General features: G+C 41.3%; 1 protein-coding gene across 1 annotated transcript in view; it reads left to right on the top strand.

The window, feature by feature from the left end:
- CDK15 (cyclin dependent kinase 15) overlaps positions 1-16,896 on the top strand; it is a 1,846,298-nt gene that overhangs the window by 1,162,730 nt on the left and 666,672 nt on the right. The window contains exon 10 of the mRNA XM_044075109.1: positions 12,728-12,821. Coding sequence (XP_043931044.1) covers positions 12,728-12,821 — 94 coding nt within the window. The remainder of the gene's footprint in view (positions 1-12,727; positions 12,822-16,896) is intronic.

Raw genomic sequence — 16,896 nt, 5'->3', positions numbered from 1 at the left:
ACACAAACACAGGGAGAAGATGCTGACCCCACACAGAAGGCACCCCAGCCAAGAATCAAACCTGAGAACCTGCAGCTGTGAGGCAACAATGCTACCACTGCACCATCAAATATCAAGCATTGCAACATTTAGAAACCACATATATTATGAGGAACAGATCAGATCAAATATGAGGCAAAAATCTGCAATATTTTTACAAATGGTGGTGGGTAGGGAATTCAGGTCTTTAACACCTGCATACAAGGTACAGGGTTCAAGCCTGAGGTATTCCCTACCACACCACCATGAGTCTAGCCAGTAGTATATAGCAACTGGGGCATACACACACACCCTTACCTGTAGTAGATTTCGTGCCATAAATCCATAGCTGCTGCAAACCCCTGCTTGGACTGCTGCTGAAACAGTCCGCGCATGCTCCAGACAGTCTCAGCAGCAGTCTGGACTAGTGCGCATATTTGAATTTAATTTCTTTATTTTTACAGCTGGGGGGTTGCAGTCCGGCAGTCCAATAGCACAGGCCGCCCCAGTGCCAAAGAAGGAATCAGTTCAGAGAGCTTCAAAACCTTAGCTCTTAGTTCCGAGGAGGAACCAACAGAAGGGGACTTTTGTTTTTTTGATGTCAGTGCTGATGGAGATGAATGCTTTGGGAAGGGGAGCATAGTTGCAAAAAAGCACAAAGCACAGTAGATTAATGCATTCTACAGATTTGCAACACTGTTAGTACCAGGAGAAAGGACCATAGTAATGTGAAGATGTACATAATTATGGACTGTGTGCCCTGCAGTGCAAAGACACATTTAGTGTTGATTGTGTTCATGGTGTATGGCATACATGTCAGGAGTGGACTGTGCAGGATCACTCGTGTTTGTGTGTATCTCCACACATCTGCGTGTGTGTGTACCTTGATCATATTAAATCAATTTCAGGCCCAGCCTAGGTGAATAAAATAACAGTAAAATCAAACAATACAGATTTGCATATAACATAAGGTAGAAAACATATAATTAAAAAGTTATCAAATAAAATCAGACAGTTGAGATTTGTATATAACATAAGGTAGACAAAGAAATAAGATACAATATGTGACTTGAACAATGGGCAGAAATTGTCGATAACACATCATTTAGAAACACAAAGGCAGAGTATATGTTGAATACAAACTTTTCTAGCAAAGAAAGTATAGATTTTGTATGGTATAAATTTTACAAATGAGAGTGGACTCTGCCGTATGTGTGTGTGTGTGCATGCATGTGTGTGTGTGTGTGTGTGTGTGTGTGTGTGTGTGTGTGTGTGTGTGTGTGTGTGTGTGTAGGTTTACTATCCATCAAAATGAAGAATGAAGGTCCAGAGAATACAGGAATGCCGAATGTCGGTTGGCTGATTTCGTATTGCCAAACTTCAATTCTGTGAGTGTCCTCTGAAGCGAATGCCACTGTGCATTTGCTTATATGTGGTCAGTGTTTAGTTTCCCGGGTAAACTTGAAATTATATTATTTTTTAGTTGAAGACTGACTAAATCAGACAGGTGTTCCACAGCATTTGGGACTTTTAAGTTTCTTTCCATCAAGGTTTCGAATTTTAGCATTTCCCTGGATTGCATCAGACATGGCATATACTGGGATGCACCCGTAATGCAGAATGACATACAAAAGACAGATGAAAGTGAATTCAATAATGTCTTACAGGAATGCTAATTAATGTCTATACTAAGAACAGACACTTGTATAAAACATTTCTGGGATTTTTATTTTTTTTTTTTTGCTAAACTTAACAAGGAATGCAATCTATTTCAATGAACCTGCAAATGCTTCCTATTGGCATGGAGACATGACGCCGTCAATTGCAAGGTGAACGTTCATCAGTGTCCAGTTTTAAAAAAGTCAGCGGTGGTGTAGCCATCAACTGTTTCAATAAAGAAACTCGGAAATGGTTTGGTCAGAGAGTGTGAAAATGTACTAGATACTCAGAGAAGGAAACGACTACGAGCACAATTTTCATCATGAGACAAAATAATGCCAGATTCAAAAGTTCTGCCTGTGTATAATAAGAAGACAAACTTAAATATTAATGGTTTATTGAATGAGTGTAATCAAATAAGTACTTAGCAAGCCAGAATTAATGTCTGCTTAATAGTACACACATGTGAGCTTTACCAGAGCAGAGAAAACAGCAATATCAAATAAATTAGCTTAGGCATAGAGCTGCATATGAGTGGTGGAGGAAACAGCAACAGAGCCGGGAAAAGAAGTTATGTACTCACCATAACGTTCCATCTGAGTAGGTAGCTTCATTTGTCAGCAACCTGTGGGTATCGGATCTGTCCTGGATCCGAGTCGGCAGCTTTCCAAGCTAGAGATCCGAGCTCCAAGCTCCTCCCCCTTACCCATAATACCCTGCTACCGCCCTCCAGTCCTCAGATCGAGTTTGCCCAATTACCAAACAACACCAAGACAAACAATACCTGAACATCCTAACCTGATGCATACCAGGACTGAATCATTCTATCATTCAGGTAACGAAAGCCAGGTTAGAGGGAAGGAGTGTGGGGGGGGGGGGGGTCGGTTGCTGACCAATGAAGTTACCTACTCAGATGGAACGTTATGGTGAGTACATAACTTCTTTATCTGAAGTAGTTAACTTCATTTGATCAGCAACCTGCGGGACAGAGTCCCCAGCTACCAAAAAACTTGGGAGGTCCTCAAGAAAGAATATTCCGGAGCACTGCAGAGCCAAAGGCCGCCCTCCCTCTGGATATCAGATCTAATTCATAATGTGAAATAAAGGTATGAGAAGAAGCCCAAGTAGCCGCAGAACAGATGTTATCCAAGGGAACTCTTGACCAAAATGCAGCAGAGGTAGCCATAGAACAGGTAGAATGAGCATGAACCCCCAAGGGCTCCGGCCAACCATAAATTTTGTATGTGAAAAAAATGCAGTGAGATATCCATCTAGCTAGAGTCACCTTCATTACTGGTTTACCCAAGAATGGCTTAGCAAAGGAAACAAAGAGCTGCTCCAACTTGCCAGAGGCAGCTGTTCTGTGCTAGTAAAAGCACAATTGTCTATGCACATCTAATGAATGCAGTCTGTACTTCCCCTTGTTCTGATAGTTAGGGAAGAAAACAGGCAGATTAATGGATTGGTTGATGTTAGCCTCGGAAGCCACTTTAGGTGAGAAGGAAGGATTAGTCCTGAGGGATACTCTGTCCTTATGGAAGACAAGATACGGGGGTTTAGTACAAAGGGCCTGAAGCTCGGATACCCTTCTAGCTGAGGTAATAGCAATTAAGAAGGCAGTTTTCCAAGACAAGAACTTTAAGTCAACAGAAGCTGCTGGCTCAAAGGGTGGACCAGTTAGAGCCTGAAGGACTAAGGTTAGGTCCCATGGAGGAACCGCATTCTTGACAGGAGGTCTTAAAAGAAAGGTGCTCTTTAAGAAAGTCTTACAGATCTTAGTGGAAGCTAAAGGACCAAGATTGTCCCCAATGTGTAAGTGGGAAATGGCCACCATTTGAACCTTCACAGTAGAAGAACTGGCCCCTTGATGGAAAATGTGAGATAGGAATCCAAGTACTGCTGGAATGGGAGCCGTAAAAGGGTCCAAATTCCTACGCCAGGCCCAGATGGAAAAACATTTCCATTTACTGTTGTAGACCTTCCTGGTAGAAGGCTTATGCACCGCCACCAGGATGAATTTAACTGCGGATGAGATACCGGGAGTCTTAGCCACTAATGGAACTGGATCAACCAAGCCGAGAGCTTGAGGTCGTCCAGATTCGGAGTTTTCAATCCCGAAGGATGAGAGATCAGATCCAGAATGGGATCCAAGATCCAAAGAGGAGCTATGAGATGAGACCATAGATACGGGAACCAGGTTTGACGAGGCCAGAATGGGGGCTATGAGGATAACCTTGCTCCCCAACCGACGAGCTTTCTGTAAGAATTTTGTCATTAACGGGAGAGGAGGATAAGCATAAAGAAGACCGGATGGCCAAGCATGAACTAGAGCGTCTCTGGGGCTCTCCCCCGTGGGGGAATTAGAGCAAAAGATTCGCTGCACTTTGCATTCAAAGGCAATGCGAAGAGATCGCAGCAAGGTTGACTCCATTTGAGGAAGATCTGTTTTGCTACTAAGGAGTTCAGAGACCACTTGTAAGGTGAGAGGATAGTTCGACTCAGCTTGTCCGCTAAAATGTTGGACTGACCCGGAATGTGCGTTGCTAGCAGAAAACAGTTGGTGGATATCGCCCACTCCCAAATGCTCATGGCCTCTCGGCAAAGAGGGTAAGACCTGGTCCCCCCTGTTTGTTGATGTACCAGACCACTGACATGCTCTGAATTGCAATAGTCCCTGGAGGAAGAAGGGCATAGGGAGCTTGCAACGCTAGAAGCACTGCCCTCATATCCAGAACATTGATATGCAGAACAGTCTCTGTTTGAGTCCATGTGCCTTGGACAGCTCTGCCCATGCAATGCCCCCCCACCCCAGGCGAGAAGTGTCCGTGGTCACCGTGGCTTGGGGTTGAGGCATCAAAAATGGCCACCCTTCCTGAAGCTCTCAGGAATGGAGCCACCAAAGTAGGGAGTCCTTGCAAGCTCTACTGAGGGGAATCAGTGAGTCCAACGGATGTCGAAGGATAAACCACTGGATCTGTAAGGTCCATTGAAGAACCCTCATATTCAAGCGGACTAGGGGTGAAAGGTTGATAGCTACTGCCATGGACCCTAGGGCTCTCAAGACTAATTCCGCTGGTGGGGCCGGAGATTGTAGAAGTGCTAAGATGTGGAGAGATAAGTTGCGGAGTCTGTCTGATGTCAAGAAGGCCTTGGACTGAAGTGTGTCTACTCTGGCCCCCATGAAGTCCAAGACCTGAACAGGTTGAAGGGATGATTTTTTGTAATTTATAGTGATCCCCAACTGGTGGGCCAAGAGCAGGAAGCAATCCCTGGCTGAGCATAGTAGATGCCTGGTGGGAGCGGTGAAGAGCCAGTCATCCAGGTAAGGAAAGACCTGTATTCCCTGAAGCCTCAGGTGGGCCGCTACAACTTCCATGACCTTGGTGAACACCCTGGGGGCTGTGGTGAGGCCAAAAGGGAGGATCCTGAACTGATAATGACTGGCCCCCAACTGAAAGCAGAGAAACCTCCTGGATCGCCTGTCCATGAGAATGTGGTAGTATGCATCCTTAAGATCTATGGAGAACATCCAGTCATTCTCCTGCAGAAGTGGGAGAATAGATTGAAGAGTGACCATCCGGAATTTCTCTTTGACAATGAACAGGTTCAATGTAGACAGGTCGAGAATTGGTCTTAAGTCCCCCATCTTTTTTGGCACCAAAAAGAACCTGGAGTAATTGCCCGTCCCAGACTGGCCTGGGGGGACGTGCTGGATGGCTCTTTTTCTTAGCAGCTTCTTTATTTCTAAAGCCGCCGCCTCCCTCTGACTGGGTGGAACATCGGGGAGGAGCCTCAACTGAGGGGGAAGATTTATGAAGGGGATAGAGTAACCTCTGGATATTATTCAGAGCACCCAGCGATCTGTCGTGATGGACTCCCAATGTGCTAGGTGTTCTGTGAAATGCCCCCCGACTGCCTCCAGAGAGGAGCAGTTGGGCAACCCCTCAGGGTTGCTGCACGGGTCGGTTGGAAAAAGGTTCCCTCAACCCGAAATTCTTCGACCCCCCCCCTGCCTCTGGGCCGGTGTCCACCTTGTCCTTCCCTGCCTCTGAAGGAAGAAGGGTCCGGAGCATAACGGGACTGCTGGGATTTCCGGAACCACATCTTCTTTTGTCCTCTCTGGTTCCTGGAAAAGGACCTTTGAGGAGCCAAGAAGCTGATTCCAACGGCAGACAGCATCTTCCCGTCTTTCTCGCTCTGGAGCAGCATATCGCAGATGGTCTTGCCAAACAGCATAGAACCATCAAAGAGAGCATTCACGAAGGATGCCTTGAAGGGTTCCGCAAAGTCGCAAAGTCAGAGCCAGGCGTGACTCCGTAAGGCGATGCCTACTCTAGCTGCCCCCTCCGTGGCATAGGAGAGAAGCCGCATAGATGTGTTGGATATCGATTTTAGAGTGGCTATGCGAGCTGAGAAAGTTCGTTTGTCCTCCGCCGACATGGACTCCAGGGGAGACCCAGCGTACTCTTTTACTAGATCCCGCTGAAGCCTAATCATGTGTGCCAAGTAATTCAGTGCCCTTATGGAAAAGGTGGCTGAAGCAAACATCTGCTTTCCGATGCGATCCATCGTCTGAGACTCCTTGTCAGGAGGATGGACCGAGGAACTATCCTGTGCCAGTTCCTTCTTAGTGGCAGCTGCCACCACCATGGCATCTACCGGGGGACCTTTACTCCATGCTGTCTTGTCTGTCAGGGGACTAAGGATCTTATCTGGTCTCCTGGGAATTGGCTCTACAGTATCCGGCTCCTTCCATGCCCTGGTAGTAATTAGGTCTACCAGGGGGTCGGCTGGAGGGGACACCCAAGAGGTAGACGGGCCTGCATCAAACACCTCCAGAAACACTGACTCATCCAAGGAAGGTTTCTGGGCTGACCACCCCCCTCTAATGCACAGCATCTCCATAATGTCTCCAAAGGAGACGTCCTCGGGGAGTGACCTGGGGGAACCTTCCCCTTCCTCCAAGTCAGTGTCTTCCATGAGGGACTCGGGGGGAGTCCAAGTGCCTCCTCTTACACTTTCGTTTGTGAGGGACCTCCTCGGTGGGACTGTCCGAGGAGGTCTCACCAATGGGGTCATGCTCCTCTACAGGAACTAGCTGGGGCATAGACACAGGCTGTCCCTGGGTCCGGATGATGGAAGACAGGCCCATCTGCGAGGGAATGGTGGGTGGATCCATAGCACGAGCCGGGGACCTCGAATCCCTTGAGAGGACCCTCTCCACCATGTCAAAAGCTGAAGGTGAACCACTCTCCCTGGGATCTGAGCGCAGCCCCCTCGGATCCAACATGTGGATCGGCACCAGAGCTGAAGTGATCGGACCCGAAAGGGAAGTGTGCTCTGACCGCATCGGAGCTGAAGACACACTCACCCCTCCGGATCCAAGGCTCGGCTCACGGCCCTGAGAGCTCGGATCCAAAAAGGGACCAGATAAACTCGAAGGTAAGGCTGGCATCAAAGTAGCGATTACTATCGGTGCCGACTCCCCGGCTCCGAGGCTACTCGGATCCGATGGCTCCAAAATCTGATAATGGATCAGCGAAGGAGCAATGGGGGCAAAGAAGGGGGCCAAGCCCCCCCCCCTGGGGGGGAGGCAAGAGCACTCCCATCTGCATCTGGGCCTGAAGGAAGCGATGCATCATCCGGTCCATGTCCGCATCAGAAAGGCTTCTCGTACACCTAGAAGAGGCCCCGAGGCTGGCCGGGAAGGCCACCTTGATGACCTCGAAGGTGGCTGGGGCTCCTCCTCCGGCTCAGGAGAGAAACGTGGGGAACGGAGCCAAGAGGGGGAGGACCCGGGAACCTTCAAGGGAGAATAGAGCTGCTTAGCTTGCGGGGCCGAGGGGGCTGAGTCAGCCCGCTGCTTGTGGCTCCTATGCCTCTCCCTGTCTTTGTCTCTCTCTTTCTCCCTCTCTGTATCTCTCTTATCTTTCTTTCTAGGGTCCCTCTCTCCCTGGGACACAGTGGGAGGTTGAGTCCCAGCCAGGGGAGCAGGAACCATTGGCTGAACAGCTGCAGCCATGACTGGCGCCACTGAGGGAGAGGAGGAAGAAGTAGAATCAGCGGGTAAAAGGCCCGCTAAGATTAACTTGTTCCTCCTATCTCTCAAAGCCCGGGGGTTAAAGGCGGCACATATCTGGCAGCCTGATGTCAAATGCGCAACCCCCAGGCAAAGAACGCAGTGAGTGTGGCCATCAGCTTGGGACAGCGTATGGCCATACTCAGAGCATTTGGAAAAGATGGCCTTAGGGCTTTCAGCTATGTCTACCACAATCACACTCCCTAACACACAGATAAGGGGAAGGGGAATACACTAAAATTAACTTAAGCTAAACTAGACTAAGGGAGGGATCAACTATCATGTGCACACACACACACACACACACACACACACACACACACACACACACACACACACACACACTTTTTAAAACTGGTAAAAAGGTAGAGAAAATTCCTATCCTTATCTTACCTAATCACAAGGAGCTCATCACTCATGCTTATAGAAGCTGCGGCAAATGAGATCTGAGGACTGGAGTGAGGTAGCAGGGTATTATGGGTAAGGGGGAGGAGCTTAGAGCTCGGATCTCTAGCTTGGAAAGCTGCTGGCTCGGATCCAGGACAGATCTGATACCCACAGGTTGCTGACAAATTAAGTTAACTACTTCAGATTTAACATTTTCTTAGTACACATGTGAGATGCTAAACTAAGAAGCTGCGAGCCGAGCTGTTATAAAAGTGACCTTAGCCATAGAACGGAGGAAACAGCAATATAACTTGATGCTGCTAAACTAAGAATCTGCGAGCTGCATATGAGTGGCCAGAATAGAATGAGCCACACAACCACACAGACATACAAATAACGAACCGCACATACAGAGCAGGAGGAAATATCAGTATCAAATATAAAACACACATACTACACAGCAATTGCAAATATAACTTAACTTAGCCATAGAGCTGGAATTAACATCTGCTTAGTACACACATGTGTGAGCTGCTAATCTAAGAAGCTGCGAGCTGCATACGAGGCCTGGCCAGAATATAACGAGCCACAAAGATGGAGCTGAACCACTGGACCTGTTACCAGAATTCTTTTTTTTTCTTACCTAGCTAGGAGCCCATTTTTGTGGGTGGTGGGCGGAAGTCTAAAACTTAAAATTTACACACTGCATAGTCAGCTTCCATTGCTGTTATACTCCCTCCAAATCAGTTCAAAATCTGAGGCCAACAAAGCTGATGTCATCACGCATGCCCCTGTAGGCCGGTGATGTGGGTGACATCAGCCATAAATTTAAACTTGTAACACAAAATAAAAAAAATAAGCAAAAAAAATCGGGAATTAAAGGGGCCACTCGGGAATTCGTGGCACCCCATTATTTTTCCCCTCAAAAACGGTAAATACTGAGGAATTTGGTATGGTTGAGAGGTACTCAGGCTAGGTGTTAATGAATTAAAGTAGCAGAAGCATGTGGTTTTAGCCCCACTATGTTGGCGATGCAGGGGGCAAACCTTCATAAAAAGTACTATTTTAGCCTGCATTGCTTGATGGGTTCTGATGGATTGATAAAACCCATCAATCTTGACATTTTGTGTTTCAGTGTATTAGTTTTTGATGTAAGGTGTATTGATTAGTTGGTTGTATTGCATTATTGTAGCAGGTCTCATCCAATTGCCAATGTTTGAGTTGTGTGTGTTTATGCGGTAGTGTTACGTATGTGTGAGCAGTGAGGTGTGAATGTAGAGATAAGGTGTATTTTGTTTCAGTTGCTCTGGCTGTGATGTTGTTTTGAAGGTTATATGTTGTCTCTGTGTATGTTATGCAGAAGGTAGGGTTTAGCAGTACCTCAGAAGTATCTATTTATTGTTGAGATCATTTTACAGAGAGTTTGGAGATTTAATCCTTTTCCCTATAGTGAAGCAATCTTGAATTTAGTGTATATAAAATAGAAATTGGGGGGGGGGGGGCAAAGGGTTTTCCCTCTCCCCTGCAAAAACACTGTTTTTTCCTGCTTTACATAAAGCTTTTTAGTGTCCTGTTGGTTCGATGGAATTCTTTGAATTCAGTGGTTTAGTATCCAATATCTTGAATCTCAGTGTAGCTTAACATCAGTGATTAAGTGTAATTCTACACATCCACACACACACACACACACACACACACACACACACACACACACACACACACACACACACACATACATATATATTTATGAGTCTACTTCTCTTTATCGAAGAAACACTTCTTCAAAAAAGAAAAGTAGACCCACACTTATGCAAAAGTGCACTTAACCGAAAGTGCACTTCCGCAAAGAACGGTTCAATGAACCATTAAGGAATACTGAGGCACCAAAGCAACTACAGTGGGGGAAAGGGAATTTACCTGTTTCTCCATTGTAGTGCGATCTCGGAGTTGGTATATTTAAGTAGGGGGGTGTGGGGGGCACAGCCCCCCACATGTGGGTGCAGGGGGGGGGGATTGCCCCCTGCAAAAACATTGTTTTGGTGTTTCTTAACGGTTCGTTGAACCATTCTTCATGAAAGTGCACTTTTGGTTAAGTGCACTTTCGCGTAAGTGTGAGTCTACTGTTCTTTTTTCAAGAAGTGTTTCTTCGATGAAGTACAGTAGACACATATTTATATATATAGTCATATATATGAGAACCAAAAGTCCCCTGATCCATGATGTCAAGCCAAAACTGCAGCAATCCAAACATAAAAGAACAAAGCAATATTGTATCAGCCAGTCATTTTCAGATGGTGAAGTTTATTAGTAGTGAGCACTTTTGTCCATATATCACATTATCTTCATCAGCCTAATAAGCAGTTCAAATACACTTAACATTTAACTAAGAAACTTTGCTAGTTACTTGACCAAACACAATATATTTTCACTCATCAGTAGTCCAATAAATGCAGTTGTTATAAAAACACTAAACATATATGGGCAATTCCTGTTGTTTAAAACAATGATACCACTACAGACATCAACATTAAAAACAACCTAAAATGCAAAAAGAGAATCAGTTGTCACAATCTAGGGCACAGAATATCTTCATCTGAGCCCTCTACTTCCCAGCTCAGATTTAACAGAAGTGAATTCATTCAATTGCTATGGAATATTGGCATCCATCTCCAGGTGCCAGAATAGCTTCTTCTGTCAGTCTTCTGTCAGGTAAGACCCTTGGCATCCCCAATAGGAGGTGACATAAACAAAGCCCACTGGGAGGGCAACACTCAGCACACCTAGGACATGTGGGAGAATTTATATCTTTTAATGTGCCTGGGAATATTTTGAAATCACACAGGGTGAGATAGAATCCATTGCTGGGGCTAGGGAAATCTGGTCTACTCTGCTTGGTTTGCTTCCATCACAATTCCAACAAGGAGAAACATTTTAGAGAATGAATAAATAAACTTCTTTTACAGTTTATTTTTGAATTTGCCACCAGTTTGGTAATGCTGGCAAGTATCTTTTTAACCTGTAGACATTGATAATAGATACAATGGCTCATGCAAACTAGATACATCCAGCCAAAGATCTGAGCATCTAATTAGCATAAAACCTGAAGACCAAATAGTGCATAACTCTTTCCATTTTCACTAGGATTATGATATTTGTTTGTGTCTTTCGGCTTTTCCCGGTTAGGGGTCGCCACGGCAGAACTCCGGTCCGCTAATGATTGGTAGTGGATTTTTACATACCGGGATACCAGCCCTGACGCACAACCTTCAACGAAGGCACGTCCCATTCACGTATGCCTCCACACAAAAGACGCTCTAGCTGAGAATCGAATGGGACGTCTTGCTATGAGGCGACAATGCTACCGCAGCACCACCACCGCAGTTCTCTGGTATACTATTCAGAAATACAAGTTTAAAAACTGGCAGTGACAAAAATGACACACAGCTATAAGCATTTTATGATTTATTGAGAAAGACGTGGTGCAAATGTAATAGATTTTAATGCATGCTATTGCAAAAAATCTTCCTCACAAATTCATTTATTTTTGATTCTGAAAAAGGATGATGCAACATATGGACCCTATTTCTTTAAATTATTAATGCATCCAGTGTGTTGGTCATATAACCATGGTCTTCTATTTACTATTTAGCTTCAAAATCATGTGGGACAGGGAGGGCAATTAAAAAAAAAACATGTGAAAGGGTAAATCAAGTTTGAAAATATGAGCATACTTCCAAAATAGGTAGACCATACCAAGGGGTAAATCAATCATGAACATATATACATACCTCCAGCAAATTAGTCTAACACAGTGCTGGGTGGTTCTTCCTAGGGTTAGAAAGCACTGCTACCAGTATCCACATATAAAAATAAAACCAAATTTGATATACAGCAGCACTGTGAAATATCTAAATGTCACCTACAAAATGTTAAACTCTTCAAGGAAGGTAAATTGGGTGTGAAATGTCTTGGATACATTTTATTGAGAGAAAGTGGGAATGATTACCAAGCTTACATTTTATTGGCCTGCATGTTACAGGGTATAACAGAAGACACTGCTGTGCTCTGGAAGGAAGAATCAGAATTTTGGTTACTTGATCCATTAAAATAAATTAATAATCAGGCACTGAGTTGTAATACTAAAGACAGGAGCCCCATATAAAACCAGGAAGATTGTAATGTAATAAAGGAAATCTGCTTCATATAACTGAAGTGACTCAGCAATACATACTGCAGCTCATGCCAACCACATGAAGTAGATCATTTACTGTTATTTTTGCAGATATACAGTAGAATACCAGTGTAACTTCTACTATTTACTATAGCCAGCAACAGTAGCAATGCTTATTGTTACTTAGTATCCATAGACAATTCATTGCAGCCTTTTGTTAAGTGGAATTGCTGTTCTTGTGCTTGGCAGTCTACCTTATAGGTATTCTGGTTGCATTCCACAAAGTGTAATTTGGCTGAGGCACAAATGCTGCAGAACAAATACAGAAGTCTTGCATTGGTTTTTTTGAGTGTAATCACTTGTCTTTCCCCACTCGGTAGCATATATTACAGCATATTTTGGTATTTCTCCAGGGGTGCAGGATGCATATTTATTGAAATGCTGCAAGGATTACCAGCTTTCCCTGGAGTCACAGATGTCTTTGATCAGCTTGAAAAAATCTGGACAGTAAGTATGTTACAAATGTACTGGGCAAGAACTGTAAAGTTTTAATAAGGTAAAATAAGATTAAGTAAGCTTGCAGTGATAAAAGAATGAACTAGCTGCACACTCTTGGTTCCATGTTGAATAACACTTGTCTTTTTTAACTGAACTATTAAAATGCTGTCCATACTACAAGTCTTATACTGCTCATAGTATTATAGTCTTGGTTAACATAGCATCAGTTGTTTGATTATGACTTTTTCTACTGTTTGCAGAGAGTCGTCCATATCCAGAGTATGGATTACTTAAGTCAGTGCAAAATAGTTTAAAAATTGTGGAAAAGAAAACATAACTGGCATATTGCAGCAAAGCTATTTTATCTTCTTAGCTCCATATCGAGTCAAGTATTTAGCACTTCTAAAATGTAGAACGCCATGTAACACTTTAGTTTCAGTGCTCTTGTGTTCGGAATTCTATTTGGAGTATCATTTTAAAGTATATTTTTAGTGTTACCATTAGTAAGATTGTAAGAAAGCTTATTTATTTCTCATCTGCTAATCAGATATGTAAGGCAATTCTGGGATCCTTTTTTAGTCATCGGTTAGGTTACATGGACAAGGGTAAATAAAATATGAATGTATCTAGAGTAGTCAATCAGCCAACATGGTTTGAAAAAATATTATATGGCTCTTACTTGCTTCTTGCTTCTTGCCTGGATGGATTCTTGCTAAAATTCAAAGTCTAGTTATATTTGCATTCACAGTCTGTTGCATACAGAAACTTGCAGAATATACACTGATGAGAGAATATACTTTGCAGCACTTGTCTTTAAGAGCAGTAACCAATAACTTTTATAATAAATAAAACTGGACAAACATTGCAGCTTAAAAGTACTGTTCCAACTTTACTTCTCATATAGTACAGATGATGTGAGAGATATAACATTTACCTCAGAACACCAAATGTGTTCCTACCATATCCCTAAACAACTGGATTTATACAGCTCTTTATATACTCTTTTTTAGTCATGCATAAACATATTTTGGAGAATTGCTTATCCTGTAGAAACAATACTAAACTTCCTTGTTTAACAATGTCTTGTAAGAGACCAGCTTTTCTGACAGTGTGAATATCCTGTAACAGTGTCCTGATGTCCATGTAGAAAAACATATTTTTGAGGAAACACATTGTCCTGTATTCTATTTGAATCTGTGTATAGAAACATGTGTTCTTATGTCAATGCTGATAAGCATATCCTGTTTTTTATGAAGAAAAACATATTTTTGAGAAAACACATTGTCAGAGATCAACTTTTCTGACAGTGTGAACATCCTGTATTTTATTTGGATCTTTGTATAAAAACATCTGTCATCCTGTTTTTCCATGCAGAATAACATGTCATTGTTCTTAAAAAGCAGATTTTGCATTTTTGTTCTTGCATACATCCTGCTTTGAGTCTGTAAGGGAAAAATGTCCATTCAGCAGATTCCTTTTCCAAGCCATGGTCATTTAGTATGACTGCTGATCACATATTACTTAAACTTTGTTTCTGCATTTAAGCAAGCCTTTTCTTTCAGCATATTTACAACATAATTAATTTCAGATTTATATTCATAAAATCTAACAATTCCCTCTGTTTTTAAACATACTCAAAACATTTTATATAGAAAACACAAGAAACAAACCTTTAGTTTGATACAACAAATCAAAATGCAATTTTACATAGTTAATACAATGATATTAAGTATTACTACCAAAACTGAATGTATTTAACAACTTTTTCTTTTGCAGACCATTCTGTGAAAATATTTTTTATCAGTTATGAGCTGTGTCTGCTTTAATGTTATTTTTTTTTAACTTGATCAATTTATTCTTTTGCAATCATAGAATTTCATTTATGACTTAGAACTGTTTCATTAACTCTTTGCAACTGTTGAACCAACTATAAGAGACAGTAACCATGTGCTACTGCAAGCATTTATACACTGCTGAAAACACACAATTTCAATGTCATTTTAACCATAACATTGTGGTCATGTCTTTGAACTGCCCATTAACATCTTGATAAAGTACTGAACTGGGCTTAGATAATAAATATTTGAAAGCAGTTATTTTACTGTGGTAAAACCAATGATATTACAACTTGACAAATTACTTTTGAACTTATTACGATGTATCCTGTACAGTATGTATTTACACAGACTGTTTGCTATTCATGCATTTCAATCTAGTAGGTACCCTGGACCCATTTTTTATTAAATATGGTTTTCACACATATTTATTACTAGACATTAATCTCATTTGTACTGAATTCTTCTGCATTTGTACATACAATGACTATAAAGTACATTTAGTCTAATCTTACAAATTTAATAACATTAATATTAAGCAAAATCTTGGAAAATGTTTGTCTCTTTAGAAATATCTAGTGGAATTGATACCAAATTCATATGTCCTGTTATTTTAAACTACATACTCAACAATTATTAAAAATATTCATGCTTTTTATACCAACATTGTTTTGCCAAAAACATATTAAAAATAGTGACCATTCTTGCTATTAGAAACATTCATGCATTTTTGCATATCTTTATTCTCTCTTGTATAGCTGTAATCAGTTTTAAGCCATCTCTTGTTTTTTTAAACCATCTCTTGTATAGCTTTACGTTTAACAGGCTGTAAATATAATTTAATTCTAAACAATACAATAATAACCATTATGATAGCTATTAACAACTTGTAAAATATCTTATCCTGTCAGGTTTAATCCAGTTTACCAGTATTTCTAATACACTAATACCTGTTTTTCCCTCTACCTAAAAGAGTATTGTCAAGAATGAATGAGATATTTTTTTTTTTCCTGTAGCTTTATTTTAGACCCTTATTATTTATTTTTATGTAGCTTTATTTCAGACCCTTGTCACAGTCTGTTTATACAGTCAGTGTAAAACTGAGAAAGTGCCCCTCCCTCTTATACAGTCAGTGTAAAACTGAGAAAGTACCCCTCCCCCTGTAGTACTTCAGCACTGTTTACCTGCCCTATGCTGTGAAAATAGAATGTATGTTAGCCTAATACTATGGTTATACATTTATTTTATTAAATTATGAACTTTTGTCTGACTTGATAACTTTTTATAAAGCTTTTGCTGTTTACTACCACTAGTAGGCATTTACATTCTCCTGCACAATTGATTTGAACTGTATATATACTATAGCCCATTTGCTGGCTGTACTTGATACAACTGAGTTTTTTTTTGTCCTTTTAACATTTACTTGCAAACAGATTATCAGTGACATCTATGCACAATTGTGGCATTTTATGACAATTACTAAATAGTGTTGCCTGTAAACATTTTAACAATTATGTTTTAATAACAATGATGCTTTAGAAAAACTCAAGCTACTTGCCTGGCAATCAGTCTTGTTGTTTATATTATCTTTCCAGCATTTCCTGTAACTATTCATTCAGTCTAGGAAGGTCTTAGCTCACATTTCATACTCTGTAAACTATAGTTAATTCTTTTAGCATTTTTCCTTTAATGTGATTGTGATTTGCATAACTATGCATTTATACAACATAAATAGACATCATTTTACAATTACCTTACATGTATTTCAGTATTTTTTTATTATTTATTTATTTAACTATTGAACTGTCCTGCCATTAATTTTACAAAAACTGTTTGAATAATACCATCTGTGATTTTTCTTCTTAAAATTCAGAACTTTAACTGTTTGGTGTTACTATATAATTATAAACAAATTGTAAAAAACAAAATAGATATTAGTTTAGCCAACACATTTATATATTATTTATATTTGCTGTTGTCTGACTGTTATTCTTGTGTATTGTAACAGATGTACTCTAGATGAAAAGAACACACATGCATGTCTGTTTTGTATCTGTATATCTTTATACAAGCATGTCAGTCTTGTGACTTTAAATTTTTATTCTTATTAACTATTTTTATTTAATTGTATACACTAGAACAGTTTTGTTTACCTTTTGACTATGCTAATGAATGGCATTCATATGCTTTACTTTACTGTAGTACTGATAGATGTCTTGCTTTAACCGAATGAAAGTAAAACATTTAAG

This window comes from Protopterus annectens, chromosome 6.part0 (genome assembly GCF_019279795.1).
Source record: "Protopterus annectens isolate FY-2018-M chromosome 6.part0, PAN1.0, whole genome shotgun sequence".
NCBI lineage: Eukaryota > Metazoa > Chordata > Ceratodontiformes > Protopteridae > Protopterus > Protopterus annectens.
The sequence above is the reverse complement of the archived record's forward strand: the minus strand, read 5'-3'. Positions and strand labels throughout refer to the sequence as shown.